This window comes from Nipponia nippon, unplaced genomic scaffold, assembly GCF_047370975.1.
Source record: "Nipponia nippon isolate SJK-2023a ecotype South Korea unplaced genomic scaffold, ASM4737097v1 scaffold_4, whole genome shotgun sequence".
NCBI lineage: Eukaryota > Metazoa > Chordata > Aves > Pelecaniformes > Threskiornithidae > Nipponia > Nipponia nippon.
Window position 1 is genome coordinate 97,989,826 of NW_028262358.1, and position 24,180 is coordinate 98,014,005.

Genomic DNA, 24,180 nt, shown 5'->3' on the forward strand with positions numbered 1-24,180 from the left:
GGCCAAAGTCCGCCCTTCTAAAGTTCAGGGTAGCGGTCTTGCTGACCCCCTTCCTTACTTCTCCTAGAATTGAAAACTCTTATCATTTCATGGTCGCTGAGCCCAATACAGCCTCCGACCACCACATCACCCACCAGACCGTAAAATCAAATATATTTGTTTTTATAATATGTTGCTGTTACAGCTGTGGTACTTTGAAGTGGAGTTGAGAACAAGAGATGCATCTATGAATTTTTGACAGGGTGAAAAATGATACCTGGCCATCATGTGCCAGCATGGGGTCTTCTAGGCAGCTGGAATTAGGAGTATAACACCTAGGTATCATTTATGGGTGTCCACATGTGTAAGGGCTCAGCAACGATTCAAACTTACTCCCAGACTGTAAAAAATTAAGCAGCTGTGTAGATTCATCGCAAGCAGGTTTCACTGCCATTGAGAGCTTCTCAGGTTGGTCACCGAATTTCCTGACTGTCAACACTCCTGCTTGCTGTGGATTCAGTTTCATCTAACTGGTCTTTGTTAGTGAGCTGGCCTGTGATATGTGTAGTCTTGGCATGTGAATCCATACTGTCTGGTTAGTACAGCTGCTGACATGGATCTTAACTGTCAAAGGTTTTGTGGTGGCTTTTTTTATTGAATAAAAAGCAAAGAATGTAGTGGAAAAAAAGGGAGGCTCCCCATCATTGATTTTTGGATATATGCCAGGAGCATACACTGTACTCACATTATTTGAAAACATTATCCTGGGCCCCTTTCTTCCCTTTGACAAGATAACAGGCTTTCATGTTCAGCAGTGATGAAATGGGTTGCAGACAGGTTCAAACAGGTCTTCTTCACCTTTTAAAATTGATTCCTAGAAACGTAGTTGGAGGAATTGAAGGATATTTGCAGGAAATGAAAAAAGTCTCCTTGACATCTGTACATTTTAATTTATTGCTGTGGCCTCTAGAATGAAAACAAGTACTCCTAAGGCAAGGTGACAAGCCTATGAAAAACATGCATCTTGTTTGCCGCAATATCAGGCTGTAATACCACTCTAGGATGAATTTTAATTCCTTGTGTCAAATAACCTGGTGTAATGAAATCACATTACCTGATGCTAATGTGTTTTCTATCTCACAAGTTCTCTTGCTTGAAATTTTCTTTTCTAAAGTTGCCATAGAGGCAACTGCTATTTCCAGGCAGGACTCAGATGTCCTGCTTTTTGTTGACTAGTTTGTAGATACTTGGTTTATATTCAATCATAAGAATGGCCTTAATCTTGCTTCACTTGCCAAGTGCTCTTTCCTGCATAGATAAATGGTAGCCAAGAACACTCGGGGTCGCTTAACTAAAACTAATATGTAATTGCTAAACCTATCTGTTACAACTAGCATTTGTTCCTACTTCTGGGGTGATTACTGGGCTAGTTTCCATATCCTTACATTATGGCCGTTTCATTAAACTGAACAGGAATGGTACACTGGCCCAAGCATTGGCACCTTGTTAGCATGCCCCCTGTCATGTCTGCAGATCAGTATTTTATTTGTTAATACTTAGATATGGCTTGAAGAGTAGTATGAATGAGGAAGACCTAACGAGTGTGGTGTGGGCAAGAGTGTGTTTGGTCAAATTCATTGAAAATTCTGAAGAAAAATCCACAGGAGGCTTTATACCATAAAATCTCTACAGATTATTAAAATACATTAAATTTTACTCATTTTAACCACTTCAGCTTCTTCAGTTTTCACTGCACATTTATAAGTGTGTGAATTTATGTTGCTGCATAAACCATGTATTTTTAGATTTTGCTGACAGGTTCTCCTGAAGAGGCAGTACGGGAAGGTAGATCATCTTTTAGTAGACACTACTGATCCTCTGGAGCAAGGATCTATTTGTACAGACTTCAAAGTGGAGGCTCAGACCAAAGATAGGCTCTCCAGTGCGTTTGTGGGTGAAGGCTTACATACCTTTCTGCTGTTAGATATCACTAGTTTAGTCCTTCAATTAAAATATCAGTTTATCCAAAAGGTATTATTTGTAATTGTTGCTCTCAGTCTGAAATAAGGTAAATTAAAATCTACCGCAACAGAAGCAGATCAGTAATCTTCTATCGTGATAGGAAATAGTGTGATCTTTCAGGTGAATTATGAAATCCTGGTAACATTTAGTGAATCTCTGAACATGATTAAACTTGACATTTGCCAGAAACAAACTTAATGTGTTATGTTGGCATATAGTATTAATGAGCACCTGGATGCAACTTTTCTGTAAATGAACTCTTTTGTGATGAAGCAATGAATGTTTAAGAGATGTCATTGCAGAGAGGTAGATGTGGTGTATATAATCAAATATACCAGCATTGAATCTTTGGTTTCCTTCTTTCATGCTTTTTTACCAGTTATGAATAAAAAGTATATTTATTTTATATATAACTATTTGTTTTATATATGAGTATGTGTACACGCACAGAGTATTGTCCTGTCTGCATAGCAGTCAGAGACAATGTTTTCTGTTTGCTGACAGAAGCACATTAGGAAGCAAAGGTTATATTCTGTGATACTCTCAATCTCTTTCCCCTGTCAGCAATTCCTCGTATTTACTTGGGGTTTCATCATCTCTTCTCCAGTGAACTTCAGTTTTCCTGTCACTTTTTTAGATAAAGTCGACTTTCTGAGCCCAAGATCACATCCTAAATGGAAACTATTGTTCTGAAGGTTTGTAGACTTCTTTTGGACACGGATAACTGTGTGAGCAGAGGTTATTAGCTCATTACTGGCATTGCTAACTGGAAAACCAATAGAGGTCAGTGAGAAGCCTGAACTCCAAGCAAAATTTTATACCAGTTCTTAACTTCAGTAAGTGGCATCTTTTCATAATTTTCAATACTATGTACTTCCAGATGTCAGTCTTAATCTATAGCTGTTCTACCTCACAGTACAGAAGAACCCTAAAAAGGCTAAGTGAGAGCAGGGAAAAGAAAAAAAAAAGCCTGCTGTTTATCTCTCTCTTGCTCTGAGGACAGAATAGCAGACGTTTTTATCACTAATAAGTTCTAGGACTGCAGAGAGAAAAAGAAAGTATTTCCTCCTTTCCAGAAACCGTGCAGAGACAGAAAAGCTTCCTTTTTGCTACTTGCTCCAGTTAGGCAGAGCCACCCTCTCAGGAATACTTTCAGATAGTCAGGGGTAGGTAATGAGTATCTCACTGGGGGACTTAACTGGTGACTTCATCGATCGATTCATCTTTCACCCCTACTTTATGTGTTCTGCACCATACAATATGTAGCACAGCATTGATGTTTTCTCTTCGGATTAATCCAGGAGAGCACTTCAGCATCTCTTAAAGTGCCTTGTTGAATGGACTTTAACACAGTAGAAGCTACAAAAATCTTTGTTGACAAAGAACTACATTCTTTTTCTTACACATCATAGCAACACAATTTTCTAGGATGTTAAATTCAAGGACACCTAGAGATATGTTCAGAAATAAATACACTTTTGATATTTTTGGTGGGGTTTGCTTTCTTTTTGTTCTGGTCTGAGTAAACCTTCATGCTCTACTTCCTCTTTTTAAGAGTAGTCTCATTCTCAGATGAAAGAAAACCAGAATTAAATAAAAAAATACACCGGCAACTTTCAAGTTTGCCTTTCATCTAACTGGTGGCATATTCATAATACTATCTAAGCTGCTCTGAAGGTAAGAGGTAAGAAGGGAGAACTGTAATGAGTTCAGCTACTTAGTGAACTGCACACCGTAGTTCTATCAATACAACAGCTGCGAGCACCAAGCTTCCATCACAGCCTATGCAGGCTAACTCCCCAAAGGAAGATATGTTGGACTTCAAAGACACTTCTGAAAGAACCTTAGTCTTTAAAATCTTACCCGGCAGCTTGCTTTCTTTTTAAAAATTTGATAAAAAATGTATTTAATCAATGTTGTAATTGCTGAGTCCTTCTAATAAGAATGTTCTCCCAAAAGCAATAAAAAAATATATCTTGTAGCTAACATTGCTGTGACTCTTTAATTTTATCAACAACTGTATTTAGTAGGCCATTGCACTCAAAATGCATCCCAGATCTTTTCTTTATACTGAAGGTGCCGATACGGGCCTTGAATGATTGCTGTTTGTTATTTTTAACAAGGAGAGAAAGACTCCACCAACTTTCTACAATAAATTTCATCATAAATACTATTTTTTTTCATGATTCCAGTTGGTATACATCTAGAATTACATGGACTAGTATATTGAGGAATTACTTGGCAATCAAACTAGAATTACATGGAACAGTGTATTGAGGAACTGCTTGGCAATCAGGCTTAAAATTCTCCCTAGAAAGCTGTGTGTCTGAGCAGATGATGTTCATAAATTTAGCAAGAACTGATATTTCCACTTGAGAACTTTTCTAGTTATTTAACACTATTAATATTCTTTTTATCGCTTTTCTGATCTATATTGATCTACCCGTAGATCAGTACATAGATACAGTAGGTAATTGTATTTCTAACGATACTGTAATTTGGAGAGGAGGCAACCCATTTGGCATACCTCTGCAAGTTGCTGAGAGGTCTATGGGTAGAGTCAGAATAGTAACCAGGCAGTAAAAATCAGTTGCCTATATAGAGAGGAGGATAGGGAATCTAAGTTCAGTTTTATTCAGTCTTTGCTCACTTTCATTTTCTCCTTACTTGTTTTCTTGTTAATTCTGTTTGGTTTTTAATCAGTTAGTAATATGAAGTTCTGTAGATCTTTAATTTCTTTTCTACCTATATTATGCCATTTTGTTAAAAAAGTTTCAGGCTGTTACTATGTCCTTTTGTAACTTTATCTGCAATAACATTTAAATGTTTTGGACAAGTTCAAGCAAATTTCACAAACAAGTGTAGGTCTGAAAGGTATTGCATTTATAGGATCATAGGATAGTTCAGGTGTGAAGGGACCTCAGGAGGTCTCTAGTCCAACCTCCTGCTCAAAGCAGGGCCAGCTATGGTGTCAGACCGGGTCATTCATCAATTTATCCAGGTGGGTCTTGAAAGCCTCCAAAGGAAGAGATGGCACAACATCTCTGGGCAACCTACAGCACTGCTGGGCAGTTGTCACAGTGGAAAAGTTTTTCCTTATACCCAGTCCAAACCTTTCTTGTTTCACCTTTTCCCTGTTGTCTCTCGTTCCCCCCGTTACACACCGCTGTGAAGAGCTTGACTCCATCTTCCCATAGGCACTGTGGAGCTGCTGTTAGGTCCCCCAAAGCTGTTCTTATCCATGATAAACGGGTCCGGTTCCCTCAGCCTCTCCTCACAGGGCATGTGCTCCAGCCCCAACCATCTTGGGTGGCCTCTGCTGAACTCACTCCACTTTGTCAATGTCTTTCCTGTTCTGGGGAAGAGGGGGGCAAACCTGGACCCTTTTATTTTATTTCTATTTTAATTATAATATTATAGTGTGTAATACTACATACAGGCAAGAGGTTGGCGATATTCCCATTCTGGAAATCACTCCCATTAATGGGAACAGATCATTCTTTAAAAGGGCCTGACCTCGTGACAGCAGCTCATGTTTCTTTAATAAAGTGATGCCAGTACTGCAAAGAGAAGAATGAGGAAAGCCAGATAGGTAAGGTGCAAGGTAGGCTTGCAGAATTCCTTTAAGTGGGAGGCAAATGTTGACAGTAGAAAGGATGTGTCGATTTCATTCTTTGGTAGGTTGGACAGGCTGACGAGAAGAACATTGTTTTTTGATGAGTTTTGACATGGCTTTAAGTGTAGCAAAAGGATGTTTTTACTGTGGGATGCCTAATTTTAATGGAAAAACTATATTCATGACAGAAGTTTTGTAATAGGTGTCAAGTACTTTGAAGTGAACTATAATTAACATCATTTTATTGGCACTGTAAGAGTAAAGCAGATAGTTTTGAAAAAGTAAGAGCGACTCACTCAGCTATTCCATTTTGTGCTAAATCAGTGAAGAGAAGGAAAAAGAAGCTGTTCCCCTCAAAGAAAAATCTTAAACGGTATTTCCAGAATTTTACAGCTCCAAGTCTGGAGAGAGCTGAAGATCAATTTTCATAGGGAAGAATATCTCTGAAAAGATGTTAGAAATGCCTTTAGTCTCTGACCCTTCTCTAGTGGTGACCTCTTTTTGCATGACTGTGATATGCATGTTCTCTTCCCATTAAGAGGGATGACATACATGTGTATTATACAGAAGCAAGTGCGAGAGTACTGTGTTACTGATGGAAGGCGAGAATGAAGCATGCTTGGGGACTGACAGGTACTGAAGGAGGTAATTGAATAGCTCTCTGTCTCCCTGCTTTAATTCAGTTAGTTTGGAGCAAAAGTGGGTGGAAAACGTGTGAAGTTTCTTCTTGAGGAACACATTCTTTTCTCTTTTTGCCTGAGATCAGTGTTGGTGAAAATGTACCGTTGACTGCCTTGTGTTTGTCCTCGCTGGAAGAACACAGCTGATCATGGCCCTTCTTTTTTCCATTGTTCTCAAAATCCTATACTAACTCTGGCTTTCAGTAAACACAAAATGTGTAATGAGTGCATTCATAAAAACAAACATGTAGTTTTAAAATCTGAAGGCATTGGTTATGTTTTCGTGGTGTGCTTTACATGTGACTGTAGTTTTTGGAGTTGGCCGGCAGGTCGCGATTTATAACTAATGCAACTTGCTGCACGTCAGTGCTGTGAGCCAGCAAGTCGGCAGCTTGGTCCTGATCTGAATTCCTTCATGGCAGCATCCTGCTCCTTCTGATCTGTGGTGGTCCTAGTCACGGGGTGACAGAAGGAGTGTACAGAATAGAGAGCGACTTTGGTTAAATACAAAAATGTAATACAGTTTGTCTTGGTCCAGGAATTAATTTATTGTATCACCTCTGTCTTTTGAGAAAGCTCCTCCTTCCACCAGTCTTACTTGAGAGTGACAATGTTCTTGGTACACCATTGTTTTTCCGTGACTTTGGTAGTCTTTGGACGTGGTCTGGAGAATCTGTAGGATGTACTCCCACTGAGGGCATTAACATGAGGCTCTGTACAGAGCATACCACAGGGGCAAATTTGGCTATGAAGGCTTTGGGGGTTACTCTTAAAGTCTTTGAGGAGGCAGGAGAAGAAAATAAGCTTTTCAAAGTCTTGCTACTAGCCATTAAATTTGGACTGGCATTATAGGCAGTCTCTTTGCAATAGAGCAGAGTAAGCGTAAATCGACCGCTTATCACTGCCACCTTGTGAGAAGAGTGGTAAGGAACAGAAGGAGTTATTCTGGGGGATATTTGGGGGAAACAGTGAGAAAACAGGTGATGTGGACGAACAAGAGGTTTTCTAATAACCATTCGTGTCATTGGTACCAGGGCAGAAAGGAGAAGTGATAAAATCTTCAGTTGATCGTACTGTAGAAATGCAATATAAGGAGAAAAGGCACACCCATATAAAATGTTGAGTATAGCATTTTATAGACAAGTGTAACATAGAAGAGTATGAGAGAACCAGCACCCAAGTTTCTGTCCTGTTATCGTCATAACCCTAAAAGGTCTTGCAAGAGTCCCTTTAGATTTGCAGACGTGTTTTCTAACGGAGAATAGGTCCTTGGCCCCAGGCTTTGTAGTTGGATTTGGCACTGTTTGTTGCGATTGTTAGTAGGAGCTTTTGGTGTAAAGTAGTATCATTTCTGACACCAGTAGCAGGGCACACAGTAGTACCCTTTGTGGCAGGGTGTGCTACCAGGCCTTGCGCCCCGCAGGGCTGCGGTACCTCCGCTGGGATCAGCTCCTTGTGGCCTGCCGTCCCCTGGAGGAAACCCAGACTGCCCGCTGACAGTGCACTCTTCTCCCAGAATAAGCTGGGACTTGCTGTTTGAGGCTTAGAGCTCGCCTGTTATCTCAGTCCCTCCTCCTTTGCTGCTCCTGCTGTGTTTGGCGCCAAGTGCTGCGGGACCTCCGCCGGGATCGGCTCCTTGTGGCCTGCCGTTCCGTGGAGGAAACACGGCCTGCCCACAGACGGCGCTCGCTCCTCCTGGGATAAGCTGGGCTGTCCCGTTCAGGGCTTAGAGCTCGCCCGTTGTTGCCATCCCTCCTCCTTTGCTGCTCCCGCTGTGTTTGGCGCGAAGTGCTGTGGCACCTCCGCCGGGATCGGCTCCTTGTTGCCTGCCGTCCCCTGGAGGAAACGCGGCCTGCCCGCTGACGGTGCTTGCTGCTGCTGGGATAAGCTGGGCTGTCCTGTTCAGGGCTTAGAGCTCGCCCGGCATCATGATCCCTCCTCCTTTGCTGCTCCCGCTGTGTTTGGCGCGAAGTGCTGTGGGACCTCCACCGGGATCGGCTCCTTGTTGCCTGCCGTCCCCTGGAGGAAACGCGGCCTGCCCGCTGACAATGCTCACTCCTCCCCAAGGAGGCTGGGCTGTCCCGTTCGGGCCTTGGAGCTCAGCCCTCATCGCGGGCAGTGTCCCGAGGCGTGTCCTGAGCCCTGCTCCGCTGCTGTCTCCTGCTGCTTGAGGGGTTGTAGCCCTCGGTGTGCTGAACCCTGCTGTGGCCATCGTGGTGCCACGTCGTGGACTTGCTTTGGCCCCTGTCTGGGGCCCTGGCATGGCCACTGCCACGGTCTCTGTTGGAAGAGCTGCAGTGCTGGCGGCCTGAGGAATCATGCCGCCTCATTTCCGCTGGGACTTGCTGTTTGAGGCTTAGAGCTTGCCTGTTATCTCAGTCCCTTCTCCTTTGCTGCTCCTGCTGTGTTTGGCGCAAAGTGCTGTGGGACCTCCGCCGGGATCGGCTCCTTGTGGCCTGCAGTTCCGTGGAGGAAACGCGGCCTGCCCGCTGACGGTGCTCACTCCTCCTGGGATAAGCTGGGCTGTCCCGTTCAGGGCTTAGAGCTCGCCTGGCATCAGGATCCCTCCTCCTTTGCTGCTCCCGCTGTGTTTGGCGCGAAGTGATGTGGGACCTCCGCCGGGATTGGCTCCTTGTGGCCTGCTCACGCAGCAGCAGCTGATGAGACCTGGGCAGGGCCAGGAGCAACGGTGGCCAAGACCCCCATACGTATAAAAGGAGCCTCTGGGGAGCACTAGTGACTGGGAATGCTGCGAGCAGGAGGAGCAAACAGGTCGTGGTGCATCAGCAAGGGCATGGCATCGCAGTTTGTGTGGCAGTTCACATGGAAGGGTGTGCAGGAAGCGCTGAGAGTTTGACCAGGGACGGAGCAATGGTATCCACTCAGCAGAAGGCCATGGCCTGTCTAAGCTCTGCACCCACCATGGCTGATGGAGCTTCCCAGACAGAGGTGCAGTGCGAACACACTGCCACCGAGGTTTCAGGCTGCAGGGTGTGCCCTGCTCTTACACCAGTATTGGATGGCAGCAGTGAGCACAGCTGTGGGAGGTGTGCCTGGATAGAGGAACTCCTCCACTCAGTGACAGAGCTCCAGGAGGAGATGAGTAGTTTGAGGAGTATCAGGGAGTGCGAGAGAGAGAGAGAGACTACTGGAATCGCACCCTACCTTCCCTGAGACAGGCCCAACAGGCAGGCAGGACCCATGACACAAAAGATTCCCTATCCTCTCTCCGCCTGGCTGAACACAGTGACTTCAGGGATAGGAGGCAATGGCAACAAGTTCCTGCCCGGCGCAGCAGGCGCGTCTCCTGTGTGACTACCCCACCTTTCCAGGTGCCCTTGCGTAATAGGTGTGAGGCTCTGCAAGTGGAAGCGAATGATGACGAGGACGATGGTACATCTAGCTCAGAGGTCTCACCAAGGTTAAGTTGGCCTACGCCCTGTGTTGGAACCGCTTCCATAAATTAAAAAAGACAGGTCATTGTCATGGGAGACTCTCTCCTGAGGGGAACAGAAAGCCCAATATGCAGACCGACAGGTGTCACCAACAGGATTTTGGGTTTTTTGATCATGCATCACTTTACACGACACCAGGCCTGTTGGTGACAGACGAGGTACACCTGTCTCAAAGGGGGAAAAGGATCCTAGCCCAGGAGTTAGCAGGGCTCATTGAAAGAGTTTTAAACTAGATTTGAAGGAGGAAAGGCATAAAACCAGGCTCGCTAGAGATAAGCCTGGGGGTGAGGCACCAGTGTTTGAGGGACGGTGTGCTAGCAAGGTCCTTTGGTCTGCCATCTCAGTGGAGGCAGGGGATGGAGATCCATGCGGCAACAAAGATGCAAGGGCTATGGATGGGTTAGAGACCATGGAAGCGCCTGAGTACGATCACATAGGAATTAGGCCTTCTCCCCCCAGAAAGGTGGCGGGATCAATAGCCCAACTGAAGTGCATCTCCACCAATGCACACAGCATGGGCAACAAACAGGAGGAGCTGGAAGCCATCATGCAGCAGGAAAACTATGACAGAGTTGCCATCACGGAAACATGGTGGGATGACTCGCACAACTGGAGTGCTGCAGTGGATGGCTATAAACTCTTCCGAAGGGATAGGCAAGGAAGGAGAGGCAGTGGGGTAGCCCTGTATGTTAGGGAATGGTCTGATTGTCTAGAGCTTAACGACAGTGACAGCAGGGTTGAGTGTTTACGGCTAAGAATCAGGGGGAAGGCCCACAAGGCAGATACCATGGTGGGAGTCTGTTATAGACCACCCAACCAGGATGAAGAGGCAGACGAAATATTCTATAAGCAGCTGGGGGAAGTCTCACGATTGCTAGCCCTCGTTCTCCTGGGGGATTTCAACTTACCAGATGTCTGCTGGAAATACAACACAGCAGAGAGGAAACAGTCTCGGAGGTTCCTGGAGTGTGTGGAAGATAACTTCCTGATGCAGCTGGTGAGGGAGCCAACTAGGGGAGGTGCCCCGCTGGATCTGCTGTTCGTGAACAGAGAAGGTCTGGTGGGTGATGTGACGGCTGGAGGCCATCTTGGGCGTAGTGATGATGAAATGATGGTTTTTGATTCTTGCAGAAGTAAGGAGGGGGGTCAGCAGAACTGCCACCTTAGACTTTTGGAGAGCAGACTTCGGCCTGTTTAGGAGCGCGGTTGACGGAGTCCCTTGGGAGGCAGTCCTGAAGGGCAAAGGAGTCCAGGAAGGCTGGACATTCTTCAAGAAGGAAATCTTAAAGGCGCAGGAGCAGGCCATCCCCATGTGCCGAAAGACGAGCCAGCAGGGGCGAAGACCGGCCTGGCTGAATAGAGAGCTTTGGCTGGAACTCAGGGATTAAAGGAGAGTTTATGACCTTTGGAAGAAGGGGCAGGCAACTCAGGAGGACTACAAGGATCTGTAGACTACAACTGTCTACAAGCCTGCCCACTGATGGTGCGCTCTTCTCCCAGAATAAGCTGGGACTTGCTGTTTGAGGCTTAGAGCTCGCCTGTTGCCTCAGTCCCTCCCCCTTTGCTACTCCCGCTGTGTTTAGCGCCAAGTGCTGCGGGACCTCCGCCGGGATCGGCTCCTTGTGGCCTGCCGTCCCCTGGAGGAAACGCGGCCCGCCCGCTGACGGCGCTGGCTCCTCCTGGGATAAGCCGGGCTGTCCCGTTCAGGGCTTAGAGCTCGCCCGGCATCACGATCCCTCCTCCTTTGCTGCGCCGGCTGTGTTTGGCGCGAAGTGCTGCGGGACCTCCGCCGGGATCGGCTCCTTGTTGCCTGCCGTCCCCTGGAGGAAACGCGGCCTGCCCGCTGACGACGCTCGCTCCTCCCCAAGGAGGCTGGGCTGTCCCGTTCGGGCCTTGGAGCTCGGCCCTCATCGCGGGCAGTGTCCCGAGCCATGTCCTGAGCCCTGCTCCGCTGCTGTCTCCTGCTGCTCGAGGGGTTGTAGCCCTCGGTGTGCTGAACCCTGCTGTGGCCATCGTGGTGCCACGTCGTGGACCTGCTTTGGCCCCTGTCTGGGGCCCTGGCATGGCCACTGCCATGGTCTCTGTTGGAAGTCTCTGTTGGAAGAGGCTGGCCTGAGGAATCATGCCGCGTCATTTCCGCAGAGGGGGCTGAGGTCTCCCTCCTTGAGCTTGGCTGGTGGAGCTGTTGTGCTGCACAATGTGGTACACCTCATAGTTGTCTCCCACCTTGCGGTCGATGCGGTGGAAAGGGCACCGGCAGATCGGACAGACAGCTTTTATGCGGGACCACTCCAATATGCAGGGAAAACAGAAAGCGTGCCTGCACCAGCTCACGGAGGCTTGGTCGTTAATGGTGTCCTGGCAGATTGGGCACATCAGGTCCTCAGAAGCATCCTGTGGTGCAGCCTGGGGCACCTGGCTGGTGCTGGGAGCAGGGGAAGAGGTACCGTCTTCTGCCAAGCCCTCCTCAAATGCCATCTCGCACTGCGAACACAAGAGGTACAAAGCTCATGACCTGCCCTGGAGACACAACCTGCAGGAAGCAGCAAAGCTGTGGAAGTTGAGCGCTAAAGAGTTGTCCTCTGTGCCTGGGGGCTGTGCTTGTGCTGCCACAAACACCAGGGACCATCCCAGGGCGGTTGAGTGACACCAGGGACATCTCTGCGTGTTCCTGCTCTCAGGGCAGGGTGGTGACGGACCTACCGGACAGGTGCCAGCAGGAGTTGGGAAGGCAGGAAAGGGGTTCCTGGCCTCTCAGCAAACAGCAGCCCGACCCTGGGGGCGTGGAAGGTCAAGACCAGCGCCCTGAGCCGTGCCGGTGTCTCCGTCTGGCAGATCCTCTCTGTGCCCTCGGAAGGGAGCCTGCGCGATGGGGGTCCTTCGTCCCCCCACCTGCTGGCGCGTGTCCCCGACGGACGAGGACAGCACTGTGGCCCTTCAGGGCTGCCCCGTGCCCTAAAAGGACTGATGTCAGGGGGGTCATTGTGACTCTCTGGTGACATCACAAGGCTTTTGGGGACCACACGCAGAAGACACAAGCTCCGGGCTCAGGGAACAAAAATTTCCCAGATAGCTCACCTCACAGGACTGCCCCACTGTTGAGCAGAATCCTATTGCTGTATTTTTCATATAAGTTTTGGACACCAGGTTTCACTGTTCATATCCAGCACTACATTCAGTTTTAGAAATAAACCATCTGAAGGCATATCTTACTCCTTGGCTGACTTTGCAGGTCGAGGGAGGTGATCCTTTCCCTCTGCTTAGCACTGGTGAGGCCACACCTGGAGTACTGTGTCCAGCGCTGGGCTCCCCAGCACAGGAGAGAGGCGGACCTACTGGAGAGAGTCCAGCAGAGGTCCACAAGGATGATCTTAAAGGTCTTGTCCAACCTAAACGATTCTATGATTCTATTAAATCTGCCTGAACTAAATATTTATACTGCAGAATATTGCTTTGTAAGCTCGTGCTTAATTGATGCTTGCTCCCACTGAACGTAACGTACCACATTTTTTCCAGCTATATTAAAGTGTTTTATAAAAATGAATCTTGTCTCCTCATGCGTTTTAGTGATTATTACAATACCTTTTTAATCCTAAATTAGGCAAGGTTTACCCCATGTGAGTTTTTAGGTGTGTTCTCTGAGAGGTTTTAAAAGAGCCTATAACAGTGGCATTTGAGATTTGTCTGCTGGTGCAGGCTTTAAATAAATTATTTGATCTAGAATAGGCCGCATAAACGTTTATTAACAAATCGTGACATGGGCTGTTGTTTTACATAGATTTTTCCTTACGCTTGTTGTAAGTCAAAGAAACTTGTGTATGTGTTAGAGATTGCTGTCACTGTGTTACTCCATTGCTTTCTGGGCCTTGAAACTGCGTGTTTCTCAGACCCACAGCTGTCCCTTTTCAGCTATAATTCAGTTATAATTAACTCATTGTAAGTATTGCCATTTTCTTTGCTGTCAATAACACTGCTGCAAATGCAGCTTTTTCAGTAGTACCTGTACTCTCAGGAAGCTCTCAGGCACCATGTTAGATGTTCTTTGCAGGGTAATAAACTCAAGTGTTTGTTATTATCTGTTGCTTATAGAGCTTTGGGGAATAAAGAACTCAAAATATTCAACCTGAATGTGTTTTGGGGTTGTTTTTGTAAATTCTGTCAAATGTTCTAGATACGATCATTATTATATATATCACGATTACTTACTGTTTTCTTTAATGAAGAATCTTTTTGTGCAAGAGTTAACTATTTCTTATCTTATTTTGTACAACTTTTAAATAATTCAGAAGGATTTGAATGGAAACTCAGTAACAAGAAGTTTCTTTGGTTCTTTACTGCTCTTCCTGAAAGTTAGCCCTTGCAATTAGAATCTGACTTAATTCTGGCAGGTCCCGTTTACAAAATAGCATCAAGCTGTGATGATGTGATCCTCTTTAAAAGACTGATAGACTGAATCGTAAGCCTCATCTGTTCCTGCTCCCACTGAGATCATTTGGATTCAGTTTCAGCTGGGGAAGAATTAGTTGAGGAGTATGACCTGTGGACTGCCACCAGTGCTGAGAAGCAGAGGTGACAGTCCAGGTTTTTCAAAGACAACAGTACATGTCACGTGAGTGCAAACAGCACAGGTGTTCCGTGCACAGTCTGTATTATAATGGCAAGCTTAAAGTTTCTGACGATGACAAATATCATGCTGCTGATTGCTCTCTTTTTTAATATTTTTCAGAAATTGAAAAATTTCAGGGTTCTGAAGGCAAGATGATGTTCATAAATTTAGCAAGAACTGATATTTCCACTTGAGAACTTTTCTAGTTATTTAACACTATTAATATTCTTTTTATCGCTTTTCTGATCTATATTGATCTACCCGTAGATCAGTACATAGATACAGTAGGTAATTGTATTTCTAACGATACTGTAATTTGGAGAGGAGGCAACCCATTTGGCATACCTCTGCAAGTTGCTGAGAGGTCTATGGGTAGAGTCAGAATAGTAACCAGGCAGTAAAAATCAGTTGCCTATATAGAGAGGAGGATAGGGAATCTAAGTTCAGTTTTATTCAGTCTTTGCTCACTTTCATTTTCTCCTTACTTGTTTTCTTGTTAATTCTGTTTGGTTTTTAATCAGTTAGTAATATGAAGTTCTGTAGATCTTTAATTTCTTTTCTACCTATATTATGCCATTTTGTTAAAAAAGTTTCAGGCTGTTACTATGTCCTTTTGTAACTTTATCTGCAATAACATTTAAATGTTTTGGACAAGTTCAAGCAAATTTCACAAACAAGTGTAGGTCTGAAAGGTATTGCATTTATAGGATCATAGGATAGTTCAGGTGTGAAGGGACCTCAGGAGGTCTCTAGTCCAACCTCCTGCTCAAAGCAGGGCCAGCTATGGTGTCAGACCGGGTCATTCATCAATTTATCCAGGTGGGTCTTGAAAGCCTCCAAAGGAAGAGATGGCACAACATCTCTGGGCAACCTACAGCACTGCTGGGCAGTTGTCACAGTGGAAAAGTTTTTCCTTATACCCAGTCCAAACCTTTCTTGTTTCACCTTTTCCCTGTTGTCTCTCGTTCCCCCCGTTACACACCGCTGTGAAGAGCTTGACTCCATCTTCCCATAGGCACTGTGGAGCTGCTGTTAGGTCCCCCAAAGCTGTTCTTATCCATGATAAACGGGTCCGGTTCCCTCAGCCTCTCCTCACAGGGCATGTGCTCCAGCCCCAACCATCTTGGGTGGCCTCTGCTGAACTCACTCCACTTTGTCAATGTCTTTCCTGTTCTGGGGAAGAGGGGGCAAACCTGGACCCTTTTATTTTATTTCTATTTTAATTATAATATTATAGTGTGTAATACTACATACAGGCAAGAGGTTGGCGATATTCCCATTCTGGAAATCACTCCCATTAATGGGAACAGATCATTCTTTAAAAGGGCCTGACCTCGTGACAGCAGCTCATGTTTCTTTAATAAAGTGATGCCAGTACTGCAAAGAGAAGAATGAGGAAAGCCAGATAGGTAAGGTGCAAGGTAGGCTTGCAGAATTCCTTTAAGTGGGAGGCAAATGTTGACAGTAGAAAGGATGTGTCGATTTCATTCTTTGGTAGGTTGGACAGGCTGACGAGAAGAACATTGTTTTTTGATGAGTTTTGACATGGCTTTAAGTGTAGCAAAAGGATGTTTTTACTGTGGGATGCCTAATTTTAATGGAAAAACTATATTCATGACAGAAGTTTTGTAATAGGTGTCAAGTACTTTGAAGTGAACTATAATTAACATCATTTTATTGGCACTGTAAGAGTAAAGCAGATAGTTTTGAAAAAGTAAGAGCGACTCACTCAGCTATTCCATTTTGTGCTAAATCAGTGAAGAGAAGGAAAAAGAAGCTGTTCCCCTCAAAGAAAAATCTTAAACGGTATTTCCAGAATTTTACAGCTCCAAGTCTGGAGAGAGCTGAAGATCAATTTTCATAGGGAAGAATATCTCTGAAAAGATGTTAGAAATGCCTTTAGTCTCTGACCCTTCTCTAGTGGTGACCTCTTTTTGCATGACTGTGATATGCATGTTCTCTTCCCATTAAGAGGGATGACATACATGTGTATTATACAGAAGCAAGTGCGAGAGTACTGTGTTACTGATGGAAGGCGAGAATGAAGCATGCTTGGGGACTGACAGGTACTGAAGGAGGTAATTGAATAGCTCTCTGTCTCCCTGCTTTAATTCAGTTAGTTTGGAGCAAAAGTGGGTGGAAAACGTGTGAAGTTTCTTCTTGAGGAACACATTCTTTTCTCTTTTTGCCTGAGATCAGTGTTGGTGAAAATGTACCGTTGACTGCCTTGTGTTTGTCCTCGCTGGAAGAACACAGCTGATCATGGCCCTTCTTTTTTCCATTGTTCTCAAAATCCTATACTAACTCTGGCTTTCAGTAAACACAAAATGTGTAATGAGTGCATTCATAAAAACAAACATGTAGTTTTAAAATCTGAAGGCATTGGTTATGTTTTCGTGGTGTGCTTTACATGTGACTGTAGTTTTTGGAGTTGGCCGGCAGGTCGCGATTTATAACTAATGCAACTTGCTGCACGTCAGTGCTGTGAGCCAGCAAGTCGGCAGCTTGGTCCTGATCTGAATTCCTTCATGGCAGCATCCTGCTCCTTCTGATCTGTGGTGGTCCTAGTCACGGGGTGACAGAAGGAGTGTACAGAATAGAGAGCGACTTTGGTTAAATACAAAAATGTAATACAGTTTGTCTTGGTCCAGGAATTAATTTATTGTATCACCTCTGTCTTTTGAGAAAGCTCCTCCTTCCACCAGTCTTACTTGAGAGTGACAATGTTCTTGGTACACCATTGTTTTTCCGTGACTTTGGTAGTCTTTGGACGTGGTCTGGAGAATCTGTAGGATGTACTCCCACTGAGGGCATTAACATGAGGCTCTGTACAGAGCATACCACAGGGGCAAATTTGGCTATGAAGGCTTTGGGGGTTACTCTTAAAGTCTTTGAGGAGGCAGGAGAAGAAAATAAGCTTTTCAAAGTCTTGCTACTAGCCATTAAATTTGGACTGGCATTATAGGCAGTCTCTTTGCAATAGAGCAGAGTAAGCGTAAATCGACCGCTTATCACTGCCACCTTGTGAGAAGAGTGGTAAGGAACAGAAGGAGTTATTCTGGGGGATATTTGGGGGAAACAGTGAGAAAACAGGTGATGTGGACGAACAAGAGGTTTTCTAATAACCATTCGTGTCATTGGTACCAGGGCAGAAAGGAGAAGTGATAAAATCTTCAGTTGATCGTACTGTAGAAATGCAATATAAGGAGAAAAGGCACACCCATATAAAATGTTGAGTATAGCATTTTATAGACAAGTGTAACATAGAAGAGTATGAGAGAACCAGCACCCAAGTTTCTGTCCTGTTATCGTCATAACCCTAAAAGGTCTTGCAAGAGTCCCTTTAGATTTGCAGACGTGTTTTCTAACGGAGAATAGGTCCTTGGCCCCAGGCTTTGTAGTTGGATTTGGCACTGTTTGTTGCGATTGTTAGTAGGAGCTTTTGGTGTAAAGTAGTATCATTTCTGACACCAGTAGCAGGGCACACAGTAGTACCCTTTGTGGCAGGGTGTGCTACCAGGCCTTGCGCCCCGCAGGGCTGCGGTACCTCCGCCGGGATCGGCTCCTTGTGGCCTGCCGTCCCCTGGAGGAAACCCAGACTGCCCGCTGACAGTGCACTCTTCTCCCAGAATAAGCTGGGACTTGCTGTTTGAGGCTTAGAGCTCGCCTGTTATCTCAGTCCCTCCTCCTTTGCTGCTCCTGCTGTGTTTGGCGCCAAGTGCTGCGGGACCTCCGCCGGGATCGGCTCCTTGTGGCCTGCCGTTCCGTGGAGGAAACACGGCCTGCCCACAGACGGCGCTCGCTCCTCCTGGGATAAGCTGGGCTGTCCCGTTCAGGGCTTAGAGCTCGCCCGTTGTTGCCATCCCTCCTCCTTTGCTGCTCCCGCTGTGTTTGGCGCGAAGTGCTGTGGCACCTCCGCCGGGATCGGCTCCTTGTTGCCTGCCGTCCCCTGGAGGAAACGCGGCCTGCCCGCTGACGGTGCTTGCTGCTGCTGGGATAAGCTGGGCTGTCCTGTTCAGGGCTTAGAGCTCGCCCGGCATCATGATCCCTCCTCCTTTGCTGCTCCCGCTGTGTTTGGCGCGAAGTGCTGTGGGACCTCCACCGGGATCGGCTCCTTGTTGCCTGCCGTCCCCTGGAGGAAACGCGGCCTGCCCGCTGACAATGCTCACTCCTCTCCAAGGAGGCTGGGCTGTCCCGTTTGGGCCTTGGAGCTCAGCCCTCATCGCGGGCAGTGTCCCGAGCCATGTCCTGAGCCCTGCTCCGCTGCTGTCTCCTGCTGCTCGAGGGGTTGTAGCCCTCGGTGTGCCGAACCCTGCTGTGGCCATCGTGGTGCCACGTCGTGGACTTGCTTTGGCCCCTGTCTGGGGCCCTGGCATGGCCACTGCCACGGTCTCTGTTGGAAGAGCTGCAGTGCTGGCGGCCTGAGGAATCATGCCGCCTCATTTCCGCTGGGACTTGCTGTTTGAGGCTTAGAGCTTGCCTGTTATCTCGGTCCGTCCTCCTTTGCTGCTCCCGCTGTGTTTGGCGCGAAGTGCTGTGGGACCTCCGCCGGGATCGGCTCCTTGTGGCCTGCCGTTCCGTGCAGGAAACGCGGCCTGCCCGCCGACGGCGCTCGCTGCTCCTGGGATAAGCTGGGCTGTCCTGTTCAGGGCTTAGAGCTCGCCCGGCATCAGGATCCCTCCTCCTTTGCTGCTCCCGCTGTGTTTGGCGCGAAGTGCTGTGGGACCTCCGCTGGGATTGGCTCCTTGTGGCCTGCTCACGCAGCAGCAGCTGATGAGACCTGGGCAGGGCCAGGAGCAACGGTGGCCAAGACCCCCATACGTATAAAAGGAGCCTCTGGGGAGCACTAGTGACTGGGAATGCTGCGAGCAGGAGGAGCAAACAGGTCGTGGTGCATCAGCAAGGGCATGGCATCGCAGTTTGTGTGGCAGTTCACATGGAAGGGTGTGCAGGAAGCGCTGAGAGTTTGACCAGGGACGGAGCAATGGTATCCACTCAGCAGAAGGCCATGGCCTGTCTAAGCTCTGCACCCACCATGGCTGATGGAGCTTCCCAGACAGAGGTGCAGTGCGAACACACTGCCACCGAGGTTTCAGGCTGCAGGGTGTGCCCTGCTCTTACACCAGTATTGGATGGCAGCAGTGAGCACAGCTGTGGGAGGTGTGCCTGGATAGAGGAACTCCTCCACTCAGTGACAGAGCTCCAGGAGGAGATGAGTAGTTTGAGGAGTATCAGGGAGTGCGAGAGAGAGAGAGAGACTACTGGAATCGCACCCTACCTTCCCTGAGACAGGCCCAACAGGCAGGCAGGACCCATGACACAAAAGATTCCCTATCCTCTCTCCGCCTGGCTGAACACAGTGACTTCAGGGATAGGAGGCAATGGCAACAAGTTCCTGCCCGGCGCAGCAGGCGCGTCTCCTGTGTGACTACCCCACCTTTCCAGGTGCCCTTGCGTAATAGGTGTGAGGCTCTGCAAGTGGAAGCGAATGATGACGAGGACGATGGTACATCTAGCTCAGAGGTCTCACCAAGGTTAAGTTGGCCTACGCCCTGTGTTGGAACCGCTTCCATAAATTAAAAAAGACAGGTCATTGTCATGGGAGACTCTCTCCTGAGGGGAACAGAAAGCCCAATATGCAGACCGACAGGTGTCACCAACAGGATTTTGGGTTTTTTGATCATGCATCACTTTACACGACACCAGGCCTGTTGGTGACAGACGAGGTACACCTGTCTCAAAGGGGGAAAAGGATCCTAGCCCAGGAGTTAGCAGGGCTCATTGAAAGAGTTTTAAACTAGATTTGAAGGAGGAAAGGCATAAAACCAGGCTCGCTAGAGATAAGCCTGGGGGTGAGGCACCAGTGTTTGAGGGACGGTGTGCTAGCAAGGTCCTTTGGTCTGCCATCTCAGTGGAGGCAGGGGATGGAGATCCATGCGGCAACAAAGATGCAAGGGCTATGGATGGGTTAGAGACCATGGAAGCGCCTGAGTACGATCACATAGGAATTAGGCCTTCTCCCCCCAGAAAGGTGGCAGGATCAATAGCCCAGCTGAAGTGCATCTCCACCAATGCACACAGCATGGGCAACAAACAGGAGGAGCTGGAAGCCATCATGCAGCAGGAAAGCTATGACAGAGTTGCCATCACGGAAACATGGTGGGATGACTCGCACAACTGGAGTGCTGCAGTGGATGGCTATAAACTCTTCCGAAGGGATAGGCAAGGAAGGAGAGGCAGTGGGGTAGCCCTGTATGTTAGGGAATGGTCTGATTGTCTAGAGCTTAACGACAGTGACAGCAGGGTTGAGTGTTTACGGCTAAGAATCAGGGGGAAGGCCCACAAGGCAGATACCATGGTGGGAGTCTGTTATAGACCACCCAACCAGGATGAAGAGGCAGACGAAATATTCTATAAGCAGCTGGGGGAAGTCTCACGATTGCTAGCCCTCGTTCTCCTGGGGGATTTCAACTTACCAGATGTCTGCTGGAAATACAACACAGCAGAGAGGAAACAGTCTCGGAGGTTCCTGGAGTGTGTGGAAGATAACTTCCTGATGCAGCTGGTGAGGGAGCCAACTAGGGGAGGTGCCCCGCTGGATCTGCTGTTCGTGAACAGAGAAGGTCTGGTGGGTGATGTGACGGCTGGAGGCCATCTTGGGCGTAGTGATGATGAAATGATGGTTTTTGATTCTTGCAGAAGTAAGGAGGGGGTCAGCAGAACTGCCACCTTAGACTTTTGGAGAGCAGACTTCGGCCTGTTTAGGAGCGTGGTTGACGGAGTCCCTTGGGAGGCAGTCCTGAAGGGCAAAGGAGTCCAGGAAGGCTGGACATTCTTCAAGAAGGAAATCTTAAAGGCGCAGGAGCAGGCCATCCCCATGTGCCGAAAGACGAGCCAGCAGGGGCGAAGACCGGCCTGGCTGAATAGAGAGCTTTGGCTGGAACTCAGGGATTAAAGGAGAGTTTATGACCTTTGGAAGAAGGGGCAGGCAACTCAGGAGGACTACAAGGATCTGTAGACTACAACTGTCTACAAGCCTGCCCACTGATGGTGCGCTCTTCTCCCAGAATAAGCTGGGACTTGCTGTTTGAGGCTTAGAGCTCGCCTGTTGCCTCAGTCCCTCCCCCTTTGCTACTCCCGCTGTGTTTAGCGCCAAGTGCTGCGGGACCTCCGCCGGGATCGGCTCCTTGTGGCCTGCCGTCCCCTGGAGGAAACGCGGCCCGCCCGCTGACGGCGCTGGCTCCTCCTGGGATGAGCCGGGCTGTCCCGTTCAGGGCTTAGAGCTCGCCCGGCATCACGATCCCTCCTCCTTTGCTGCGCCGGCTGTGTTTGGCGCGAAGTGCTGCGGGACCTCCGCCGGGATCGGCTCCTTGTTGCCTGCCGTCCCCTGGAGGAAACGCGGCCTGCCCGCCGACGGCGCTGGCTCCTCCTGGGATAAGCCGGGCTGTCCCGTTCAGGGCTTAGAGCTCGCCCGGCATCACGATCCCTCCTCCTTTGCTGCGCCGGCTGTGTTTGGCGCGAAGTGCTGCGGGACCTCCGCCGGGATCGGCTCCTTGTTGCCTGCCGTCCCCTGGAGGAAACGCGGCCTGCCCGCTGACGACGCTCGCTCCTCCCCAAGGAGGCTGGGCTGTCCCGTTCGGGCCTTGGAGCTCGGCCCTCATCGCGGGCAGTGTCCCGAGCCATGTCCTGAGCCCTGCTCCGCTGCTGTCTCCTGCTGCTCGAGGGGTTGTAGCCCTCGGTGTGCTGAACCCTGCTGTGGCCATCGTGGTGCCACGTCGTGGACCTGCTTTGGCCCCTGTCTGGGGCCCTGGCATGGCCACTGCCATGGTCTCTGTTGGAAGTCTCTGTTGGAAGAGGCTGGCCTGAGGAATCATGCCGCGTCATTTCCGCAGAGGGGGGCTGAGGTCTCCCTCCTTGAGCTTGGCTGGTGGAGCTGTTGTGCTGCACAATGTGGTACACCTCATAGTTGTCTCCCACCTTGCGGTCGATGCGGTGGAAAGGGCACCGGCAGATCGGACAGACAGCTTTTATGCGGGACCACTCCAATATGCAGGGAAAACAGAAAGCGTGCCTGCACCAGCTCACGGAGGCTTGGTCGTTAATGGTGTCCTGGCAGATTGGGCACATCAGGTCCTCAGAAGCATCCTGTGGTGCAGCCTGGGGCACCTGGCTGGTGCTGGGAGCAGGGGAAGAGGTACCGTCTTCTGCCAAGCCCTCCTCAAATGCCATCTCGCACTGCGAACACAAGAGGTACAAAGCTCATGACCTGCCCTGGAGACACAACCTGCAGGAAGCAGCAAAGCTGTGGAAGTTGAGCGCTAAAGAGTTGTCCTCTGTGCCTGGGGGCTGTGCTTGTGCTGCCACAAACACCAGGGACCATCCCAGGGCGGTTGAGTGACACCAGGGACATCTCTGCGTGTTCCTGCTCTCAGGGCAGGGTGGTGACGGACCTACCGGACAGGTGCCAGCAGGAGTTGGGAAGGCAGGAAAGGGGTTCCTGGCCTCTCAGCAAACAGCAGCCCGACCCTGGGGGCGTGGAAGGTCAAGACCAGCGCCCTGAGCCGTGCCGGTGTCTCCGTCTGGCAGATCCTCTCTGTGCCCTCGGAAGGGAGCCTGCGCGATGGGGGTCCTTCGTCCCCCCACCTGCTGGCGCGTGTCCCCGACGGACGAGGACAGCACTGTGGCCCTTCAGGGCTGCCCCGTGCCCTAAAAGGACTGATGTCAGGGGGTCATTGTGACTCTCTGGTGACATCACAAGGCTTTTGGGGACCACACGCAGAAGACACAAGCTCCGGGCTCAGGGAACAAAAATTTCCCAGATAGCTCACCTCACAGGACTGCCCCACTGTTGAGCAGAATCCTATTGCTGTATTTTTCATATAAGTTTTGGACACCAGGTTTCACTGTTCATATCCAGCACTACATTCAGTTTTAGAAATAAACCATCTGAAGGCATATCTTACTCCTTGGCTGACTTTGCAGGTCGAGGGAGGTGATCCTTTCCCTCTGCTTAGCACTGGTGAGGCCACACCTGGAGTACTGTGTCCAGCGCTGGGCTCCCCAGCACAGGAGAGAGGCGGACCTACTGGAGAGAGTCCAGCAGAGGTCCACAAGGATGATCTTAAAGGTCTTGTCCAACCTAAACGATTCTATGATTCTATTAAATCTGCCTGAACTAAATATTTATACTGCAGAATATTGCTTTGTAAGCTCGTGCTTAATTGATGCTTGCTCCCACTGAACGTAACGTACCACATTTTTTCCAGCTATATTAAAGTGTTTTATAAAAATGAATCTTGTCTCCTCATGCGTTTTAGTGATTATTACAATACCTTTTTAATCCTAAATTAGGCAAGGTTTACCCCATGTGAGTTTTTAGGTGTGTTCTCTGAGAGGTTTTAAAAGAGCCTATAACAGTGGCATTCGAGATTTGTCTGCTGGTGCAGGCTTTAAATAAATTATTTGATCTAGAATAGGCCGCATAAACGTTTATTAACAAATCGTGACATGGGCTGTTGTTTTACATAGATTTTTCCTTACGCTTGTTGTAAGTCAAAGAAACTTGTGTATGTGTTAGAGATTGCTGTCACTGTGTTACTCCATTGCTTTCTGGGCCTTGAAACTGCGTGTTTCTCAGACCCACAGCTGTCCCTTTTCAGCTATAATTCAGTTATAATTAACTCATTGTAAGTATTGCCATTTTCTTTGCTGTCAATAACACTGCTGCAAATGCAGCTTTTTCAGTAGTACCTGTACTCTCAGGAAGCTCTCAGGCACCATGTTAGATGTTCTTTGCAGGGTAATAAACTCAAGTGTTTGTTA

General features: G+C 48.2%; 2 protein-coding genes and 1 pseudogene across 3 annotated transcripts in view; 1 reads left to right on the top strand and 2 right to left on the bottom strand.

Moving 5' to 3' along the window:
* Positions 1 to 24,180, top strand: part of KHDRBS2 (KH RNA binding domain containing, signal transduction associated 2) — a 427,208-nt gene that overhangs the window by 66,746 nt on the left and 336,282 nt on the right. The window lies entirely within an intron of this gene.
* Positions 11,332 to 12,230, bottom strand: LOC148053442 (uncharacterized; annotated as a pseudogene).
* Positions 21,505 to 22,587, bottom strand: LOC148053443 (uncharacterized). Its single transcript, XM_087774135.1, has one exon. The coding sequence runs from the start codon at positions 22,585 to 22,587 to the stop codon at positions 21,505 to 21,507; it is 1,083 nt and encodes a 360-aa protein (XP_087630261.1).

Bases quoted from the DNA above. Each gene is read 5' to 3' on its own strand.
- LOC148053443 (XM_087774135.1), bottom strand. From the start codon at position 22,587: ATGGCATTTGAGGAGGGCTTGGCAGAAGACGGTACCTCTTCCCCTGCT.